Source organism: the organism of the source record quoted next, unplaced genomic scaffold (genome assembly GCF_019419815.1).
Source record: "Pyrus x bretschneideri cultivar Hongxiangsu unplaced genomic scaffold, Pyrus_bretschneideri_v1 Contig122, whole genome shotgun sequence".
In the NCBI taxonomy this organism is placed as follows: domain Eukaryota; kingdom Viridiplantae; phylum Streptophyta; class Magnoliopsida; order Rosales; family Rosaceae; genus Pyrus; species Pyrus x bretschneideri.
In genome coordinates, this window is record NW_025999416.1 from 436,998 (window position 1) to 457,302 (window position 20,305).

Genomic DNA, 20,305 nt, shown 5'->3' on the forward strand with positions numbered 1-20,305 from the left:
ACTCTTTCCCTCGGACTCTTCAATGCAACAGGGTCCCTCTTTTACCCATGTGCGAGTGAGTGCCTGAGTCTATAGCATAATTCTACACTAAAAGTAGCCAACGAGGTTGGCTTTGCTGGTAAGGTCACTACCTTGTCTGTCGCCCCACCAAGGTTTGAGTCTTGTTGCCAGCAATCTTTGTTGATGCGCAATTTGAAAATTCCTACGTAAGTCCGTTCCTATGGCAATTGGCAGTTAGGTGCCATGTGTTAGTCATTCCAGCTCGAGGTTGTGAGTATGCCCTGGCATTGGTGGTGAGAGTAATCAATCTTTCCCTAAACTTTTAAGTTTTTTTATAAAAAAAAAATGCAAAATAAAAGTGGAAGTGGAGTGGAAGGGGTTGGTAGCTCTACTGACAAGGATTCTGAGTTCGATTCTTCCTTTCCCCATCACTTGTATCAGTGGTGGAGTGCATCCGATCTCCTAAGCTATCATTTTACTTTATACAAATGATATTCTAAGTTGTAGAGAGGAAAATTCAAACGCAGGTGCATAAAGAGAGCATATCTCCTACACCCACATATGCCCCAACCATCACTTAGAAGTCAAATTTTATAAGGCAAACACAGATGAAGAGTATTTGACTATGAAGACAATACGATGTAACTGGAGGGGCACACCTATCATAAGGCAAATACAGATGATGTTTTTTATGTCTCCAACAGTTTCTTTCACTTGCAATTCTCCAAAATTCAGGTGAATTTCAGTTACAAAATCTATCTTCATTCTCCACACAAGCACAATAGTAGTGAAAACAATCATAGAGGCACTGATCCGTAAAATACGACTTCAGCTGGGCCTGTCATGTAGATGTGATTGTTCTCCTCTCTCCACTCAATCTGCAATGGCCCCCCCGGTAGATCAACCGTGCAGTTCTATGTCCAAAAGATAAGCATACAAAAAGATGAGCAAAGAGGAAAGCAAGTAAAAAAAACTAGGGTAACGATTTACCGATAAAGCAAGAGGTAAAAAAAGAAGAAATTTTGTGATTTAGTAATTTGATTGAAATGACATGGATAGAGACAGACAACATTCACTTCTCAACAAATTATATCCGTAATTAAGTATTATTAAAGTTGGGAAGTAAAATGTTGCACACTAAACTTTCCTCACATTATCTTTACAAAATCATGTGGCTTTTGCATGGAGGGTACTGCTTATAGTTATGTGCAGCTTATCACGCTTCTAAAATTGACCAACGTAACGTGACAATGTAACACATAGTAATGTGGATTCATAAGATTACTGAAACTATAAGTATAGTATGTATAGCATTACTCTTCTGTCTTAAAATTGAACACTAAAAACTGATAGACGAAAGGGGAATAGTTTTATTTTCATGTGAAATAGATAAACCATCTATATTAATTTTTTTTTTTTTTTTAATATATCCAACATAAAAAAAGAAGAAAGCCAAAACTTACTCGCTCAGCACGACCCTCAAGAACTGCGGCAACCACTACAGCACAAGCTCCAGTTCCGCAAGCAAGTGTTGCTCCTATAATGCAAAATAATTATACTTCCCATTAAAACAAACTCAAATGGTCTCGATATCAGATTACAGTATAATAACTTCTTTTGGTTGCAACAGAACTAACCTGCTCCACGCTCCCAAACACGCATCTTTAGGTGCGAACGAGTGAAAACTTGCACAAATTCTGCCCATCAGAATCAAATCAGAGTTGTGAATACAAAATATGCTTAAGAATAATTACAAAATTTGAGACTTTAACGTTCACGAGACAGGAACAAAGGATCAAACAAGTTTGACTGAACAAATAATTTATTAACTGTATTTCAATATGCTAAGTGAGAGTGAGACAGAAGCTTGAAGCACCCATTACCATATTTGGATAGATATTTTATCACATAATTTCTTTACAAATTTGAGGCATTTCAGACCATAGAAGTTCTGAGTAGTGTTTCCAATAAATATACCAATCTAATTTTGTAAATTCAAAAAAAAATGTGTCACACAAATTTTTGAGTACATCCTTTTCAACTTATATCTCAAAATGGCCACCACCAGTAAGAAATACACCAACAATTTTAAACCGAAAGATATCAGAAATTTCAAAGTTCAAAGTAATGCACTGTCAATCTTCATTCACTGTCAAAAGGTGTAAGCAATGGACAATCACCAAAGAAGAAAAAACCCATGATCTGTAGCATGTAAACTGTGGTCTTACACAAACAATATGCCAACTCTAACTGCTTCCGGAAACAAAAGCATGTCCATAGACAAATAAATTCTAACCTGTGTTAGTTCGTGCCGGAAACACCTCATGATTCTCAAACTTGGGGCCAATTTCAGCCAACTTCAATTCATCAACCTTCAAATTCTGTTCAATTCCAACAAAAAGCAACAAGTCACAGGCAGAAATGACGGATATTTCTGGGTAGTCCTTCTAGGAAAGTTTCAATGATTTGAAAAGGACGTCATATGCTGGACTGGAAGAAACTATTAATCAATTATAAACAAAAAATTGGCTTTATTACGCCCAGATTAGGTCATTCATTGAGCAGAGTGAATATCTCTCAAATTATTCCAGCAATAATTACCTGGCCTCCTTCTGTACCAAAAGTTATGCAATGAGGATTTCCCATACTAACACAGGTTACATTCCAGGTTACTCCATCCACATTCAGACCCAACTTAACGACGGATTGATCTTTGTTTGCAGGCAGTCTTGTAGGTACGTCTGAAGCCTTAAGAATTGGTTCCCCCATATCAACTTTAACCTGTAATTCTTAATGTCCACTAAAGTGAAGATGAACATCCAATATATAACGCATGACAGAGCACCAGAGCAACAATGGACATTGTTACAATATTTCATAAGTCACGTCACATGCTTTGCAAAATGTTTGATGTGCTCAAAGTATCTCAATCTGAAATAGTTTATTTGAACCGAAACATAATACAAACAAGAATTTACCTTCCCATCTTCTTGAATTTCCGGAACAATTAGACCAGCACCAGTATGTACCTTAAAGCTGCAATTGTTCACACAGACTGTTGTTGTCAGAAATTTACACACCTATCACTTCTCAGTGCAAGACCGAATAGATATTTATTTCAATGTTAAATGCAACAAAAACTAAAGCACAATGTAATATATAACCAAGCATTGATAAACGAAAATGTTTATCAGTATATGGAACCAGCTTTACCATACCTATGCCGTCCCTGCAAATTCTCGAGCTCGGCAATGAATCTGGCAAAACACCGGACTCCATTACCACACATCTACAAAACACAATTTAATATCCAATTTCACAAGTTTGAAACACCAATACTACCATTCAATACAATGCAGCAATCAACTATCCGCATAAAATTTAAAGCATAGAAAACACAAATTTTCGGGAAATACAAGTCACCTCGGGCTCGCTCCCATCAGAATTGTAAATCCTCATTGTATAATCAGTGCCGTTGATGCCCGGCAGCGCGAAGATCACTCCGTCGGCGCCAATCCCAAAGTTCCGATCACACAGCTTCGCCGCCCGCTCCGGACTGATTTTAGGCTCCGAAGAATCTCTGTTATCAACCTATCACTCACAAAACCAAAAAGAAAACTCAAAATCCAAACAGCGTATCGATAACATCTAACCATAACTTCTTCTCAGCTAATTAAGTTGAAAATTTTGAAAAAAAAATTCCAACATTTCAGAGAAATTGAATACCAGGATGAAGTCGTTGCCGAGGCCGTGGTACTTGACGAAGTGGAGGAATCCGGATTCTATGCGGTCGAGAAAGAAGGCGGGGGAGGCCTTCTCGACGGATTCCACGCTCATGGAACATGATACCGCCGACTCGCGAAGACTAGTAGCTCGCGGCGAGGCAGCTGCATGGAAAGAGTTGAGCTTTAGAATCGGAGAAGAAGGTCGAAGAGAGGCGGTGAAGAATGTGAGGGAGCGGCGAGTTGGGGAGGTGAGGTGCAGTGAGATGGTGGCGGCTATGGCTCCCATGACTTGGCGGTCGGCGCAGACGCTGTAAACGGAACCAGATGTTTGTTGTTGACTTGCTGTTGGGTCGTAGGGCAATGTGTTCAATTCAACATATGCATGAAGAAAGTTAATGCTCCCAAATTTCTAAACCAAAGTGGCCCTAGGTTGTCAAGCCGCGTAGGTTTGAATTCTGTCTGGGCTATATATTAAACTAAACATACACTCCTTTTGAAAATTTAATCAAGCATTTTCCTAAAATTTTAGTTATTAATTTCAGTTTTTCACACAAGTTTATTTTGTTCCTAGACATTTCGTGTTTTTATCCCCCTCTCATCCCTATATTTATGCATTTATTATCCATCTCTGTACATTTTTTTTTATTGTTTGTTATAATTTTACTTTTTTTTTTTGTGAATATAGTAGAATATTTATATAAAAAAAAAGGTCAAATTTTATTATTTAGAAGATCCAACACATAATAAAGATTTGTTTGATTATATAGCTACATCTAGTTACCTATAATATGGACACATTTAGTTTTATAGTGGATTTGATTTTTTTGTATTTCTCGGTACATTTGGAATGTAAATGTACCAAAAGAGTTATCAGATAGAGACATTTGGTTTTGTGGTACATTTGTGATTTTTTGTTTATTTGATCTTTTGGTACATTTTGAATCTAAACGTATCAAAATGGTTACCTAACGATGGGCACATTTGAAATCTAAACGTATCAAAAATGTTACATAACAATGGGTACATTTGGTTTTATGGTACATTTGAATTTTTGGTACATTTGGTTTCTCGGTACATTTGAAATCTAAACGTACCAAAAGTCGATACTTTTGTTCTCAAATGTACCATAATTTTTAAGTATATTTTTTATATATCTATACGTGAAAAAATATATATTGAAGACATTTTATTGAGACATTTTTAATAGAAAGAGATTTTTTTTTAAATGCTGATAATAAGGTAATGAGGAATTAGTTAGTTAATTTTTTATTTTATTTTATTAAAAAAATGTCATTTAATGTGTAGAAGGGGATTGACGAAATTAAATTCCTGTATTGTAAGCAATTAGTTGCTAAGTTACCTTATGCCTCTATATAAATGCATTTAAATTAATGACATGGAAATTAAATAAACAGAAAATTATTGAGGTGACAATTGATTAAAGCACCTTAATCAAATCTTTAAAAGGAATGAATGTTTAATCTAACAACTATAGAAAAGATGTAGGACATTCTAATTTACAAAATCTATCGTTTGATATATATAAAAAAAAAAAAGAAATCTAAACCAAAAATTTGGTTAAAAATTTCGTCTTTCTAACATGATTTAGGTTTAGGATTTGTCGGTTTTTCCTTACAATTTGGCTTGGCTTATCCTCACTGTAAATCCTCATTTTATTTTTAGTAAAGAGGATGAGAGAATTCGAAATTATTACAATAATTTAAAGAAAGAAGTTTTGAACTCAAGCTTATGGGTAGAAAGTAGAAACGACACTACTGTATTATGGTAATTAATATCAAATCAACAGTACTAAATTAAAAAAAATTGACACGTAATTTACATATATAAATGTACATATTTAATAACTTGGTTTGGTTCGATCCCAGTTTTGGGTTGTGGTCAACTAGCTTTATTTTCGGTTTTTTCTCATAGTCTGATTCGGTTTCTCAATTCGTCGGTTTTTTTTCCCACCCCTAGACTACAGGTAGCATATTGTGCTAGGTAGCAATGAGTTTAACAGTAAAGTTCCTTCAAACTCAATAATTTTCAAGGATGTTAGGGTTCTCACTATAAGTCGTGAAGGATTTTCATCACACAGATATACCATCATTGTGGCGTCCAATGCTAATAACACAACCTTAAAAATTGGAGACTTTTCATCAAAATTTCTAACTTGAGGCTGTTTTACTTGAATTCTAAGATGATTTTCTTCCTTTGGAATTCCAAAATGAGCTTAAAATTCTAAAGATAATGCGCAATTCACATCCACCAGATTTAATAAAAAAAAAAACAAAAAAAACAAAAACAAAAACAAATTTTATTAATCATTTAAATGTCGATTCCAATACAAACTTACATATACAGTTTCCCTTCATTCTTGGCTATGGCAACCCTCAATATGCAGGTAAACAAAAATACCGAAAAAGTAGCAACTCTCTAAGCCCCAGAGACTGAAGATCAGAAACGATCTTGGCCTCCGTCCGCCACTCCCGCCACTCTTCCCGAACGCTGTAAAATCCTCGTATTTCTCTCCCGCATCAGCACGAAAATGATTCAAATCTCTTCGTGTTCTAGTCACTTATATCACAGATATCCCTCAAGCACAACATTCTCATTTGAAATCTTAGGCTGCAAATTCTTCAGTTCTACTCTTTTACTCAGACTCTTCAATGCAACAGGAAAGTTTCCGACATCATTTTCATCCCACAGGGGCAATACTTCTACCACAATTTTTTGCAACAAATTCTGTTCAATGCCGTCTTGGAGAAGCTCTTCAAAATCACTTACGTTTCCCTTTAAATCGAACAAAACACTACATATTCCTTGAGAGTTACAGTATTCCAAAATAGCACTTAAGCTTATTTGATCGAACACCACCGTTTCAATACCTGTTTGAGCTCTTTCTAGTTCTACTGATGTCTCTTTGTCTGCAAAGACTAGTAGCTTATCAGTTGGTTCCACGGTGAGAGCAGGGATTTGGATTGGAGAAGTACTATCCCTAGCTATTATAATCCGAAGTGGTTGATTGGCTCCAGCTTCTTGGGACGCTGGAATAGAGACGTTCTCCATTATTGCGGAAGAAGAAAGAATAACTGCATCATATTCCTGTAACAATTGTGAATAGTAACCACCAGACTCAGCAACTCCTTGTCCAAGTTGATCCAGAAAGTTTCCATTGACTGAGATGGAGTATCTGCTAACAAGAACAAAAAGGTCAAAGAACTCTCAACCTCACTCTAATCAAATACATCAAGGCATATACAAAACAAAAGTATCGAATAAGGTATCATTTGCACTCATTTTTATTGTCTTTACTATTGACTAATCTGAACAAAAAAAAATTTACCGGATAGTGATGAAAGGATTCCCCGTTAGCATGCGATGGATATAAGCCTCATTTAGCCTTTTGCATAGTTCTTCTTCTACACCCGTAGTAACATCAATTCCAACATCTCTTAATCTATCCAACCCCTTTGATGCCACGATTGGATTCGGATCCACCATTCCAACCACCACTTTTTTCACTTTGGCTTTAATTAGGGCCTCGCTGCATGGTGGTGTTCTCCCATAGTGATTGCACGGTTCCAAGCTCACATATGCTGTTGCATTTTCAGCCAAATCCCCAGCATCTCTCAGAGCAAAAACCTGTAACATTTGACATTTTGACTTCTTGATCTAAGTTTACATTAACAGCTACTTATCAAGTTCATGTACAACAACAGGTAAAATTTGGCAAATTGCATGATAATTACGAAATCAATTATAAAACTCTTAAGAAAAAACCAGAGAAAAAAAAAAAACCAGAAAGAACAGAACCATACGGTCCACAATAAAAGTTGAAGGACTCGGCATCTAGGTATTTACTTTCCCTTCGTTTAATTATTTTTGTGATCTTTCCAAAATATTTTAACTTGTAAGCAACCAACCAAAGAGCAAAGCGACCGAAAGTTTCAACCACTTCATTAAAACTAAGGAAAATAAGTATACCTCAGCATGCGGCTGGCCAGCTTTTGGGTGAAAGCCTTCACCAACAACCTTGCCATCCTTGACAATAACACAACCCACCATAGGATTGGGGCTGGTAAACCCGATAGCCTTTCTTGCAAGCTCTACACACCTCCTCATATAGAACCCATCATCTGCACCCGCTTCTTGTGCCACCCCACACGTGACCCCAACAGATTTACCATGACTTCTCAAACCATTTGGTGATTTGGACATCCTTCTGAGTGGATTGCAAAACCCAGAATTTGAATTTGGATTCGACCTCAACAGTTTACTGGAAAGTTGCTGTGGTAGCGAGACAGTGGGTGGACTGAGAGTGTAACTCTGGAGTGAAAGTGTTTGAACTTGCATTTCTTTTGTTTGTTGTACCCAGATCACATCACTGCAATTTTCGCAAGAATGTTTAACTGTCTGCAACTCACCGAACCTGCACTCAGGAATAGTAATGCTTTGAAAACGCGTGATTCAAGTCAATCTCGGTCTGCTTCCACTCTCTAAGGTCTACTTCTTCACTGTAAGAAGCGCTCAGTGTACATTTTCCGTTCTTTCAGTTTCCTAGAAACCGTGTTTCTACTAATGTAAATAAATCAAAAACTAAAAGAAAAAGAGTGGAACCCCAGATAAACAACGGATATATGCCCTATGGAGTAGTAGCAAGCCTCTCACACGCTTACTACGAGATCACTTGCGCATTTCATCAAACACATTGCGTTCAACATAAACAAACTGTCAAACGCACATATAACGCGCTCTGGGCTATGCTTACAATGTGGAAACAATCAATCAAAGACACCAACTTACTTGTTTTCTTTATTTTTAGTGCAACTATATAGTTTACACTAAGAGAATGAGGAAGTTCGGCTAAAGCTACAATGGGTAACTTATTTAGTACTGAATTCGTTATTAACGAGATTCAAAGTTAAGACTTCTCACTTAAAGAGTATTAACAAAGAGAGGATAGCAAATCGTTTACCTGTGGCTGTGGGGGAATACAGAAATTACACAAAGACTTGGAATGGTGGGTGCAAATGCTTGTCAATCATTTCCTTCAAAATGTTAAAATGGGGCAGAATTTGGAAGAAATTGTTGGCTCGTACTGGCAGGATACCAGTCGCTCAGAGGAAGTAAAGAGAAAAAGATAATATATATAATCATAAGAGGTGGTTCGGTATGAGATCCTAAATTGAAAATTTTTTGGAATGGGAATTCAAAGACCAATCATGAATCAAAATTTCGATATTCCCAAATTTTGGGAATTTTGAAATATTTTTGGTATTTCAATATGGTTTGGTATTCTCAAATTTCATACAAATTGAAATAGCAATCATTCATACTAAGTTAAATTAACATGCAATCAAAATAAAATAAGTAACAAACCCAAAAACAAAAATAATAAGTTACAAAACTAATATGTTCGAAAACTAACAACACAATTTTTTGATTTCGTGTTGAAGAAATAGACACATTTGTGGAAGGTTCGTATCAATAAATGTGGGATAAAGGGCTATGGTTACTACCTTAGACCACACCAATTATATTGTGACTAATAGTTAGCAACAATTCAAATGTATAATGATACATATATAAATACATAATATATATATATATCATTTATTTTCGATTCGGTATGGGATTACATAAAAATTGAGTGGACAATACCAAATCCCATAATGAAATTTTGAGATCATTTCGGTATTTCATGCCCAAAAATTTTAAGAATTCTGGTTTGGGACTTTCTTAGTTTGGGATCGAGATTTTTTTGGTTTGGTTCCGAATTTTCGGGAATTTTTTTCCAACCCTATGCCCATTAGCCGCCCGCTAAGTCAGACAAAAGAATAGGTTTTCTTGGTGTTGGTAAGAGCATATCCAAAAGAGATGTCAAAATGTCCACATAGGCTATAATAGTAAAAAAAGGACCACAATATTATTCTCCAACCGAAATGCCAATTCCTATGTGGCGATGACATGAATTGGCAGCAAGGGGGTTGCTGTCAATTTTGATAGTAGCTTCAAATATTTTTTTTTTATTTTTATCTCCTTGCCTTCTTCTTCCCTTTTCTCAAAACCAAACTCAGAAATCAACCTCACGATCACAATCTAAAACATGGTGAGGAAAGTGGCTGGGTTAATAGGAATTTCATTTTATCGATTCGCATCCTCAAGATCAAGAACAGCTACAGGGATTGAGATCGGGCTCCTTCTTTGTGTTCTGCGCTTTCTAAAACACAAATCACAGTCAAAATTAATCTTGTGCAAAAAAATCAAGAAACCCTAATGACCCAAATCCAATTTCAAAATTAAATCTTGTCCAATTTCTAGAACGTCATCTTCCTAGAAACCTTGAATTTCCACCCACCTCTCAGACTCTGACAGCTTTCGTTTTCAAACAACGCGATGCCGCAAAGGCCTAAAACTCTGTAGATCGTTGTGGAATTAGTCGGTCTCTATGCTCCCTTCTTCATCATGTCACGCTCTCTCTCCCTCCTTCTCTCCTCCCGCGAATCAAACAATCAAAGACTTCAGATTTGGAGTTGTTATTTCACTTTTAGAATATTTGCAATCTAATTCGAATAATTTGTATTATCAATTATTTATATATGTAAAATTAAAATATATAACATAATTATTAAAATAAAATAGTGTAATAAAATAATAGTTTAATTTGACATAGTCGGCCTCTATGCTCCCTTCTTCATCATGTCACGCTCTCTCTCCCTCCTTCTCTCCTCCCGCAAATCAAACAATCAAAGACTTCAAATTTGGGGTTTTGATTTCACTTTTAGAATATTTGCAGTCTAATTTGAATAATTTTTATTATCAATTATTTATATATGTAAAATTAAAAAATATAATATAATTATTAAAATAAAATAGTGTAATAAAATAATAATTTAATTTGACATATCGGGTTAAAATCAAAATTTTAAAAATTATCAAAATGTCACATTAACTGTCAAATTTAAAATTTATGTTTAAAATTTGGAGGCCTTATCAATGGTGGCCAAGCCAAATGTCAACGAGAAAATTGATGGCAAAGGTATGCAACAAGATTAAAGTAATAGTTTATACAAAAATCATAAAGTGTCTGAGCCCGGGTTCGAACCGGGGACCTCTAGTGTGTGAGACTAGCGTGATAACCGACTACACCACCCAGACTATTTGTTGATGACATCAGATTCAAGATATAAGTACGAACTTGTTTATTTTCGGATTTTTTCCGCAAGAGTTGAGACAGAATGAGTGCAGGGTCAGATCCTAATATTTCTGTTATTATTCCAGCTTCAAATCTCGTACCCTATTTTTGGGTTCACAAATTTCGTACTATATTATTAAAAACAAGGCGTCTATATCAAAACGTCCAATTTACTTTTCACACACACACATATATAATTGGTGTATAAATATCTAAGGATACGTGAAAATTTATAGTTATTCGAGTTTGCTCACAACCACTTTTGCATTTATAAGAATAGCGTTTCTACAGCAGGAAAAATTCTACGCCAGCAGCGGATATAAGGTAATAATCAAAACTTAATATGGGGTTATTAAGTCTAGTTAATCAGTTAATCTTTGTGATAAAATTTAAAAAAAAACTGTATACTTTTGTTTCTCATCAGGATGAGCTATTGTGGGCTGCTGCATGCCTTCATCGTTCTACTGATGATAAAACCTACCTGGATTATCTTGGCCAAGCAGGCAGTACTGGTGGTGCTACAACTTTGTTTGCTTGGGATGACAAGTTTATTGGCGCACAAGTCCTTGTTTTGGAGGGCAAGGTAAATTCTTCAGGTGCATGGGGACAATACAAGAGCCAAGCTGAGCAAGCCATTTGCTCTTGCATTCACAAGGGTAACAACAATGTGTAGAAGACGCCTGGTGGGTTGTTATGGTTTTTGCCATGGAACAATCTTCAGTACACTTCAACTGCTGTATTCGTCGCAAACGCTTATTCAGAATACTTGAACGCCAAGGTTGCCTCCATTCAATGCCCTAGCGGCATTGTCCAGCCTTCTGATCTTAATTATTGCCTTGGCAGAATCACAGGTATAAATACATCCATCCTTACTTGAGTTACTTCCATAAATAAATATTATGTATGCACATACGCACGTATTGACAACTTATACTTTGTTCTAAGATCATATCATTTATCTTCTGCATACCATACTTATAATAATAACACCACTTTTCTCTTAGTTAGAAGATATCAAAATCTCGTTCACGTCGAATTATTATGTTTTTGCTTGTTCTAACACTTTCACCAATTATAGTTCTCAATTTAAATGATGCTTATGGGTTTTGAAATTTTTTGTTCCGACTAATCGAAGCATAAACCCGCCATCTTTTGGAGAACCAAGTTCAACAACCCAAGAACATGCAGTGAAAGTCCAACTTAGCCTACTGCTTCACTCTAGCCCAACACTTGCCAGTTAGTTTCTCTTTTTCTTTTTATTTCCACATTTCTTGGTTTTTATTTTTATTTTTTCTGGACATTTAGATATTACACTAGAAGAGTCACTTTCAAGCTATAAATTTTGGCAACCTTGCACATGAGCTAACTCCACAACAAGGATGATAGCATGAAGCTCCTCATAGAAAGAAGTATGATGCCCAAAGCTCTGGGTGAAAACATCAAGAAAATAACTTGCAAAATCTTGGAAAAAGTTGCTTATCCAAAATTCCAACAGACCAGGAGTGAAACTCCAACTTGCCTAATCCAGGCTAAATTAGAACAACAAAGGCATACATAGGGAGGAGCCTTACTTTCAAGCTTCACTTTATTATGCATCTTCCAAAAAGCCATTAATAAGAAAGAAAGAAAAAACCTAATTCTAATCGGATATTGTAGAGTTGTGAAGAAATCGCTTTGACACAAAAATAAGCCATAAATTCGAGAAGGAACCCGTTAGCTAAACGACCATTAAAACTTGACAATCGACTTATATGGTTTTATGTTTGATGTTCAATCCCCTAAGCTAAGGGACTATTAAAACAAATTTATATACTTGCATGGTTTACAAAATTATACTTAGTTCTTCATTTTGTATAATTTATATACATACGAGCTTAAGAAAATAGAACATTAAAGCTTAAAGCTAGCCCAGCCTCTCAAGATTTTGTAACTCCGCCCTTGCATGGAGTGAAATATTCACACGTACTAACAAAAGAATTGCACGTTTGTACTTAATGTGCGTTTCATCTTTGAATTGTGGAACCACACAATAACTTTCTTAACAATAATGTTTTCTTTTTCTTTGTTTTAATAAGAGACCCATTTTTCTCTTAGACTGATCTCTTTCCCTCACCAAACACTTCATAGTATCAAACCAACAAAACACCAAGACCAACTAATTAAAATGCATGTATCATACGTGGAATGATAATATTCCACATGCATGTTACCATCTGTGTCGGAGAATTCCAAGGGGACAAAAAAATAAGTCATCTAGATTATAGATGATTGCAATTTTTTTTTAATAGGATAATGCATCTTTTTTGGAGAATGCACATATTTTATTTCTTGCAAATGATGTATATTCAAAGTCTAAATTTTATAATTAGAAACATTCAAATTTTTAATCTTCATTCGAAACTTATCCCTTTAAAAATCATTTGAATCGGACATCGTTTACTTATTCAAACGTAAAGAACAAATCGATGATATGTGTATCAAGTAACATATATATGATGAGCTATCTATTTATTAGATACATTTAGATAACTAAACAATCTCTTATTGGAATGATTTAGTAGAGATAATCTTCAAATTAAAATTAAGAAATTGAACAATTCTGATTATAGAGTTTATACAATACAAAAATATGACACACGCAAGGGATAAGATATGTGCACTTCCTCATAGAGTTTATTTTAATAACGCCACCTTATTAATTTAAGTATATATATTGTGTAGGCATCAATGACGCCTAATAATGCCACCTTATTAATTTAAGTATATATGTTGTGTAGGCATCAATGACTCCAAATTTAACTTTGTTTGAAAAGCCCGTGCACATTAATACTAACGTAGGATTGGTGTCTTGACTGTTTTTAGCGCGTAATATGTGTTGTTAATATTGCGAAGTCTCATTAAATAATAAGAAAAACTAATGAAAATAACTTGAAAATTTTGAGTTTTAACGATAAAGATAAAATAAAGGGTAAAGTGAATAGTACCATGATTTACTTTTTAATGTAAAAATGTGATTTTTCATTAAAATGAACAGTACCAGAGCTTTTCATTAAAGTTCCTTACATAATATACTTAATAAGGATCTACTTTGGTTATTATACAAAAGTCCATTTCATAATATGCTTGATAAGGACGTACCACCAAAAATTAATTTAAAAACTAATTGGCCAGAAACCTAAAAATCTTAAAAAACAAAATAATAACTTGCAAAAGTACCCAAAAAAACTGTGTGCCCAAGAGAATTAGCTATGAGTGCTTCAGATTAATTGTTGTGTTTGTACACTTGCACGTAGACGTGAAAAATTAATTCATTAGGTTGTTAGTAGGTATCTGTTAACACTCATTTAATTTGATATCACTATAATATAGAGTTGAGATTAGTAATGGTGATGATAATGTAACGTGAAATTAAACTAAATAAATCTTAATAGAATCTATCAACAATCCAATTAGTTGATTTGCAATATCTAATTTTACTTGCCTAACTTTTACGAGAATATGTGAAAGAGCCAAACTCCTTGGGTCCTACCGGAAATATGTTGAATTGAAAGCTTTGATATAAAGTAGTATTGTTGTGTGGGCATGCTTAAATTCAAAGCCTTATATTTTATGTAATTGATACTGCAATTCGTGGATTGTTCTGGTAAATAAAATTTCTTGTTAACTTAATGTGTAAGGGTTTAATCTTCAACCCACGATGTTAATTGCGCTTTTTTTTGTTTTCTTCTAGGAACCAGCTGGGCGTTTTCCTATTAAGAAACATAGAAGGCATGCAAATATAAAAAAAAATGAGGATAAGATAAACAATTCTCCTATATATTAACCAGCCGATTCCTGAAACATAGAAGGAATGAGAATATAAAAGAATGAGGAACCAATTGGGCATTTTCCTATTAACCAACTGGACAATTAATTAACCAACTAACTTTTGATCGGGTGATATAATTATATGACTTTTTAACCAAAATGATCTTTGAGATTTGCATAACTCATCACTTTGGTCCCTGAGATTTCAAGTTAATAAAAGTGGTTCATGAGATTGTCTACCATCCATCATTTTGGTTTTTCCGTTAAAAACTCCGTTAAGTGTCCTGTAGCTCTTGGCAGGAAGTTTGAGCAATTTTCAAAGCTTCGTAACTCAATCGTTTCTTAACCAAATTCGACCCATAATATATCAAAATGAAGATAGGAAAGTGTAGAATAAGATTATACCTATTTGAAAGCTCAATAGTTGCCGGAGATGGTCGAAAAATAGCCTCAAAGTTGACTGTTCCAAGGGAAAACTGGAAAACTTGCCGAAAACTGGGTAAACTTTAAACGTTCATAACTTCTTCAATACTCAACAAAATCAAGTGATTTAAAAACAAAAATCATACTTCTCAATGAGACGAATAGAATGATACCTTTTTGATGGCTAACTCGCTGTTCTTTGGCCAAAAAAGGGCTTGAAATTGCCTAACTTGAGACCAAGACTGCCACTTTCAAGCCATTTTCCTGCCAAACCTCAGCGAGTTAGCCATTGAAAAAGGTACCATTCTCTTTGTCTCGTCGATAAGTATGATTTTCGTTTTTGAATCACTTGATTTCGTTGAGTATTGAAGAAGTTATGAACGATTAAAGTTTACCCAGTTTCCGGCAAGTTTTTCAGTTTTCCCTCGGATCAGTCAACTTTAAGGCTATTTTCCAACCATCTCCGGCACCATTGGTCTTCCAAATAGGTATAATCTTATTCTACACTTTCCTATCTTCATTTTGATATATTATTGGTCGAATTTGGTTAAGAAACGATTACCTTACAAAGCTTTAAAAGTTACTCAAACTTCCGGCCAAGAGCTCCGAGACTCTTAACGGAGTTTTTAACGGAAGGACCAAAATGATGAATGATGGACAATCTCAAGGACCACTTCTATTGATTTGAAATCTCAAGAACCAAAATAAGGAGTTATGCAAATCTCAGGAACCATTTTAGCTAAAAAGCCTAATTATATTCTTAGGCAATATTTACATGTCACGTGAAAGAATGAGAATATAAAAGAATGAGAATAGGAAAAACAACCCTCCTTCCCATTGTAATCTCATACCTTGATTTTTCAGGTACGAGTACCCAAAAATATTTATTTTTTATATTCTTTTATAATTAAATCCATTCTTTTTAGCTGCTTAGTATGATAGTTTAATGATATTTCTCTTCATTTGTTAGTGAGAAGTATTGTGTTCCATTCTCATAAAAAATGAAGTTTAACCACATTATTATGGCAAATGGCAAGCCAATTGTAAGGCTTAGGCTCCCTCAGCTCCTTTACGTGTAGCTAATATCGTTTGTGGAAAAAAAAAAAATCCATTCTTTCTAAATAAGTATAGCCCTAAAGTTAGATCAAAGAAGACGTCTAAATTCGAATCTTCAGTTTTCTTTACTAGAAGAAGAAGAATTATTAAATCAACCAACCCTCAACTTTGAGTGCCGAATGATTGATTGAAGGGCCTTGTTCTTTTGGGAGGAACGTTGAATCTTGCGTTCGATAGACATACGATGCTGCGAAAGGTCCTACCTATTTTGGAAGACAAACAAGTTTATACGACTAATAAAACACTTTAGCAGTAAAAAGTTTTGATGTTATTTGTCAAAGCAAAAGAGGCACCAATCGAAATGTAAATCCTTCGCAGTCAATCATGTCTCTAGCTAAATCATGGACGAGTACTGTCAAGTGGAAGTGCTACTTTTAAAATGAATGGAATTATTGTTGCCTTTTCTCTTTAATATTTGTGTGCCACTTTTTACGTACCTAAGTTTTCTTTGGTTTTTTGGTTGATAAAAAGCTTTGACAATCATATAAATTTAAAAAACAATTCATATAATTTAATCTGCATGCCGAACCTGCGGCGAAGTTATAGTTTTTTATTTTGGCATTGGTAGGCTTACAAGAAAAAAATTTGTTGCCAAAAAAAACATCTGTTTTTAAAGTTAAATTGACTAAACGACTTGATTTTTTTATGAAGGTAATCTTTACAAGAAATTTATAATATGAATTATTCTCATCATAAGTTTTGTGAATCAATCACAAAGTATCTCAAGAAATAATTTCTCACTTTATGAGACCAAAGTTTATAACGAGGTGTAACGGTTTTATCTTCTCATCTCAAAATTTCTGTCATTCAGCCGAGGTTATACAAAAAAATAGATCTTGAGAAATAATTCCTCTTCGAGCCAAGGCTCTCTCGTCTAAATCAGCAAAAGCAATAGTCATCATTATTATTAGGCTGAAAATGGATTACTCTTGCTGTATCAGATATCAATTTTACCTAAACCAACCAGTCAAATGAAGCTGACTTAAATCCACCAGTCAACACAGAAACACACATACACACAACACAGAAACTTAAGCATGTGTAGCAATTGATCATAGATTCACAGGTATCCCTAGTGATCAAACTTGTAGGTGAAATTCCGATTTGTTATAGTAATTCAACAACTCCCAAACTTAAGAGGAATATTTTTGCTCATCACTCTCAAACGAGCATTACCATCTTATTGATCACTCTTATATGAGTTTAAATTTTGAGATCTGTATAATGGATAGATATAAATCTCAAAATTTAAACTCATCCAATGGTAATAAATAAAGTGATGAACATAAAATACACTCCAAATTTAGTAATTGTCAGAGGATGGAAGGACCATTAGTTGTCAATAATACGGCAACATAATTCATGGGGTCGTAATCTAACATGCCGGTTCCATTAGTTATTTCTGAATATGAACATTTACTCATGAGTGTTTGGTGTTTTGTAATTTACAGAAATTTGGAAGTTGCAGAACTCTTTTTAAGTCAGTTTTTTCGAAAGCTATTTACACTGGAACAACTCACAACAATATCCCGCCTAAAATGAGTTTGCCATAACTAAGAATTAAATTTTCATAAGTCTGTATATTGGTTCATATGAGTCGACCCTAAGACTTTATCCAACTAGGTGAACTTGTGAAGACAACTGCCACTCTACCAAGGCCAGTTGCTGACATTTCGACACTTACGAAGTATGTTCTACAGAAGATTACAATTTTTATGTAGCTAGGGCTTAAGTAGGGCAGTTAGATGTTCTGGTTTAGGTATAGATTTTGCTACGTTATGGATGAAGTTTATGTATTCTGTTGCGTGTATTTGCAGAGCAGAACTGAAAGGTTAAAGAATATGGGTTTACAGTGTTCACCACGAAAGAGGTGATTGGGTCTTAAATCTGTGGTGAATTAGTTTGAGTTGTGCTCAAATTTAACACCCAATCACCTTTTTCGTGCTTATCTGTCATTCCAATCCTTCCACCAAACACATTCTCCAACTTTTTGGGTCTATCTAACTTTATTTCTACTCTTAATCTAAACCACTTCATTGCGATTTGTCCATATGTTCTTGGCCAAATTTGTGATATGGCGGCTCTTAGTCCCTACCATGCACTATTATTCACTACTATACATAGATGGATCATTGGAAATTGATTTTCTCATGCCCTGCATTGTACTGGTCTTTCTTGGTTAAATGCGGTTCGTTCTACGTTGGAGTTGTGTTGGAATAGATTTAGTTAATCCATAATGTTTTCTGTAAATATAGGAATGTAATTTTTTACCGTAACGATTTTAGAATTCCTCCGACATATGAGTTTTGTAAAACCCATATTTGGTGTCGATTAGATTAACCCATCCAAGGAGTCATATTTTTACATGACTTAGGTAATGGTTTAATATAGGTTTGATTGTTTTCGTCTATGCGGTCTCGAATACATGTTAGGCTAGATTTTTGTGTTACCAATTTTTTGGCTGTTTGTGCAAATTTGGTCGACTTTAGTTTAGCTTTTAGAGTTTTTACTTTTGCAGACACGTCCAGATTCATATCATTTACATATTTTCATGTATTTGTTGTCTTTTTACTAATAAATATCCTTGTTTTTTATAGAAAAAATCTTAAAATTGATGGAAGAAAAATACAAAGACCTTAAAAATGCGTTGGCGATATCATTTTGAACAATTACACCTAGTGGTTAATTGCACTGGGGTTTGCTCAATAAAGGAAGTAGTAAAAAGGTAAAACTCAGCGACCGCATCACATACTTTTGGCCTCTCGAGGAAAAAACAAAACATCACATGCTTGTGGCCTCTCACGGAAAAAACAAAACCTTTGGATCCCAAATCCCTTTAATAAATTGTGAAAGGACGGAAAGATTTTCAGTGTGGTTAAATAATCTTTCGACAAAAATACGTACAGAGAGACAAGTAAAAATAAATAGAGAAATGTTTAGAGGATTCTTTAAAAATTGAAGTATTCAAGTCACTTAGTATTATATTTGAGTGATATTTTTTTTACTAGTAAATGAGATGTCTTAAATTCAATTCTCGTTAAAAGCGAATTTAAACCATATTATTGCTAGCTCATTGTGAGGCTAAACCCACCCCTTCCCTTTTAGTGTAGATAATATCGTTTGTTCAAAAAAAAAAAAAAAACAATCATTTAACAGCTAATTTAATTACATCATTATGCTCGTGCGAAATACCTTTTTTATAACCGGCGTTGCATGCCTTGTAAGATTTTTTAAACTTATTTAAAAATAGAGAAAACAATATTTAAAATGAACAACTAATTAACTTACATTATTGCTACTCAATTATAAGGTACTAATTTTAAAAAAATGGTATAAAAATAATTAATTATTAAAAAACACTGTTAAAATGACAAAAATACTCCTACATTATTTGGTGTATTATTTTGAGTTGCTTTTGAACTTTTTTGTTTTGGGGACATTTTTGTTAAAAAAATTTTGGTGAAACTTGTGACCCCAAAAAAGATTGTTGATTTTATATATAAAAATAATATAAGATCTGCTTTTCTTATCAAGAACAGAACAGAACGGGACAAAAATTATCAGAAATGGCATCAAATTTTTCTTGTGTTTTCGTAAGATATTCCATCATTAAAAAGCTACAAATTTCAGCCTTCCTTGTGGCTTTATTTTTCCTGCACCACACTCTCCACGTTAGTGGATTGTTAGCTTTGGAGTAAAATAATTATGAGCTTCTTGACCAAATAAATTTTAAAAAGAACAATTGTGAGCTGTTTTTCTCCATTTTTCTCCGCAGCTTTAAACGTCACAGGGTGAGTGGAGCTAAATAATTACATACGATTCATATATACAGGTTACAACACCCTTTAATAATTAGTGGAGCTTACATGCAATAACTGGATACAACGTTTTCTCATAATTAATAATGGGTCGCATAATGGCCAGCTCAGAAGTCACATTTAAATATAAAGACATACAAGTATGTGATTGAGTGACCGTTTTATGTTTAACGATTAAATCAATTAACCATCCAACTAAAAAACATTTTCTAACAAGT

General features: G+C 34.4%; 2 protein-coding genes and 1 non-coding gene across 5 annotated transcripts; all 3 read right to left on the bottom strand.

Annotated features, from left to right (window-relative positions):
* Positions 1 to 572: 572 nt before the first annotated feature.
* LOC103963546 (diaminopimelate epimerase, chloroplastic-like) lies at positions 573 to 4,160 on the bottom strand. Its single transcript, XM_048578550.1, has 9 exons — positions 3,727 to 4,160; positions 3,424 to 3,591; positions 3,219 to 3,289; positions 2,979 to 3,036; positions 2,602 to 2,781; positions 2,297 to 2,381; positions 1,638 to 1,697; positions 1,464 to 1,537; positions 573 to 914 (listed from the first exon to the last, which is right to left on the bottom strand). The coding sequence occupies exons 1-9, from the start codon at positions 4,009 to 4,011 to the stop codon at positions 798 to 800; spliced, it is 1,098 nt and encodes a 365-aa protein (XP_048434507.1). The 5' UTR covers positions 4,012 to 4,160; the 3' UTR covers positions 573 to 797.
* A 1,866-nt stretch (positions 4,161 to 6,026) lies between these two features.
* LOC103929370 (riboflavin biosynthesis protein PYRD, chloroplastic-like) lies at positions 6,027 to 9,016 on the bottom strand. Of its 3 annotated transcripts, none has more exons than XM_048578552.1 (4): positions 8,704 to 9,016; positions 7,713 to 8,300; positions 7,072 to 7,400; positions 6,027 to 6,918 (listed from the first exon to the last, which is right to left on the bottom strand). In XM_048578552.1, exons 2-4 carry the CDS (start codon positions 8,079 to 8,081, stop codon positions 6,309 to 6,311), a joined length of 1,308 nt encoding a protein of 435 aa, XP_048434509.1. In that variant the 5' UTR covers positions 8,082 to 8,300; positions 8,704 to 9,016; the 3' UTR covers positions 6,027 to 6,308. The 3 variants fall into 3 exon arrangements, with proteins under 3 accessions (XP_048434509.1, XP_048434508.1, XP_009336838.2); XM_048578551.1 differs by having other exon boundaries at positions 7,713 to 8,157; positions 8,704 to 9,015; XM_009338563.3 differs by having other exon boundaries at positions 7,072 to 7,370; positions 7,713 to 8,157; positions 8,704 to 9,002.
* Positions 9,017 to 10,812: 1,796 nt separating this feature from the next.
* Positions 10,813 to 10,886, bottom strand: TRNAV-CAC. The gene has a single exon. It is a non-coding gene; the product is annotated as a tRNA-Val (tRNA).
* Between the last annotated feature and the right edge of the window lie 9,419 nt (positions 10,887 to 20,305).

What these genes read in the sequence shown, in the direction of transcription:
- LOC103963546 (XM_048578550.1), bottom strand. Translation starts at nt 4,011, where the DNA reads ATGGGAGCCATAGCCGCCACCATCTCACTGCACCTCACCTCCCCAACT. An exon ending in AAATTCAAGAAGATGGGAAG is followed by an intron (nt 2,782 to 2,978) that starts GTAAATTCTTGT and finishes TAAGAATTACAG; the next exon opens with GTTAAAGTTGATATGGGGGA. An exon ending in TGTTTGGGAGCGTGGAGCAG is followed by an intron (nt 1,538 to 1,637) that starts GTTAGTTCTGTT and finishes TTTGCATTATAG; the next exon opens with GAGCAACACTTGCTTGCGGA.
- LOC103929370 (XM_048578552.1), bottom strand. Translation starts at nt 8,081, where the DNA reads ATGCAAGTTCAAACACTTTCACTCCAGAGTTACACTCTCAGTCCACCC. An exon ending in CTGGCCAGCCGCATGCTGAG is followed by an intron (nt 7,401 to 7,712) that starts GTATACTTATTT and finishes ATGTAAACTTAG; the next exon opens with ATCAAGAAGTCAAAATGTCA. An exon ending in AATCCTTTCATCACTATCCG is followed by an intron (nt 6,919 to 7,071) that starts GTAAATTTTTTT and finishes TCTTGTTAGCAG; the next exon opens with ATACTCCATCTCAGTCAATG.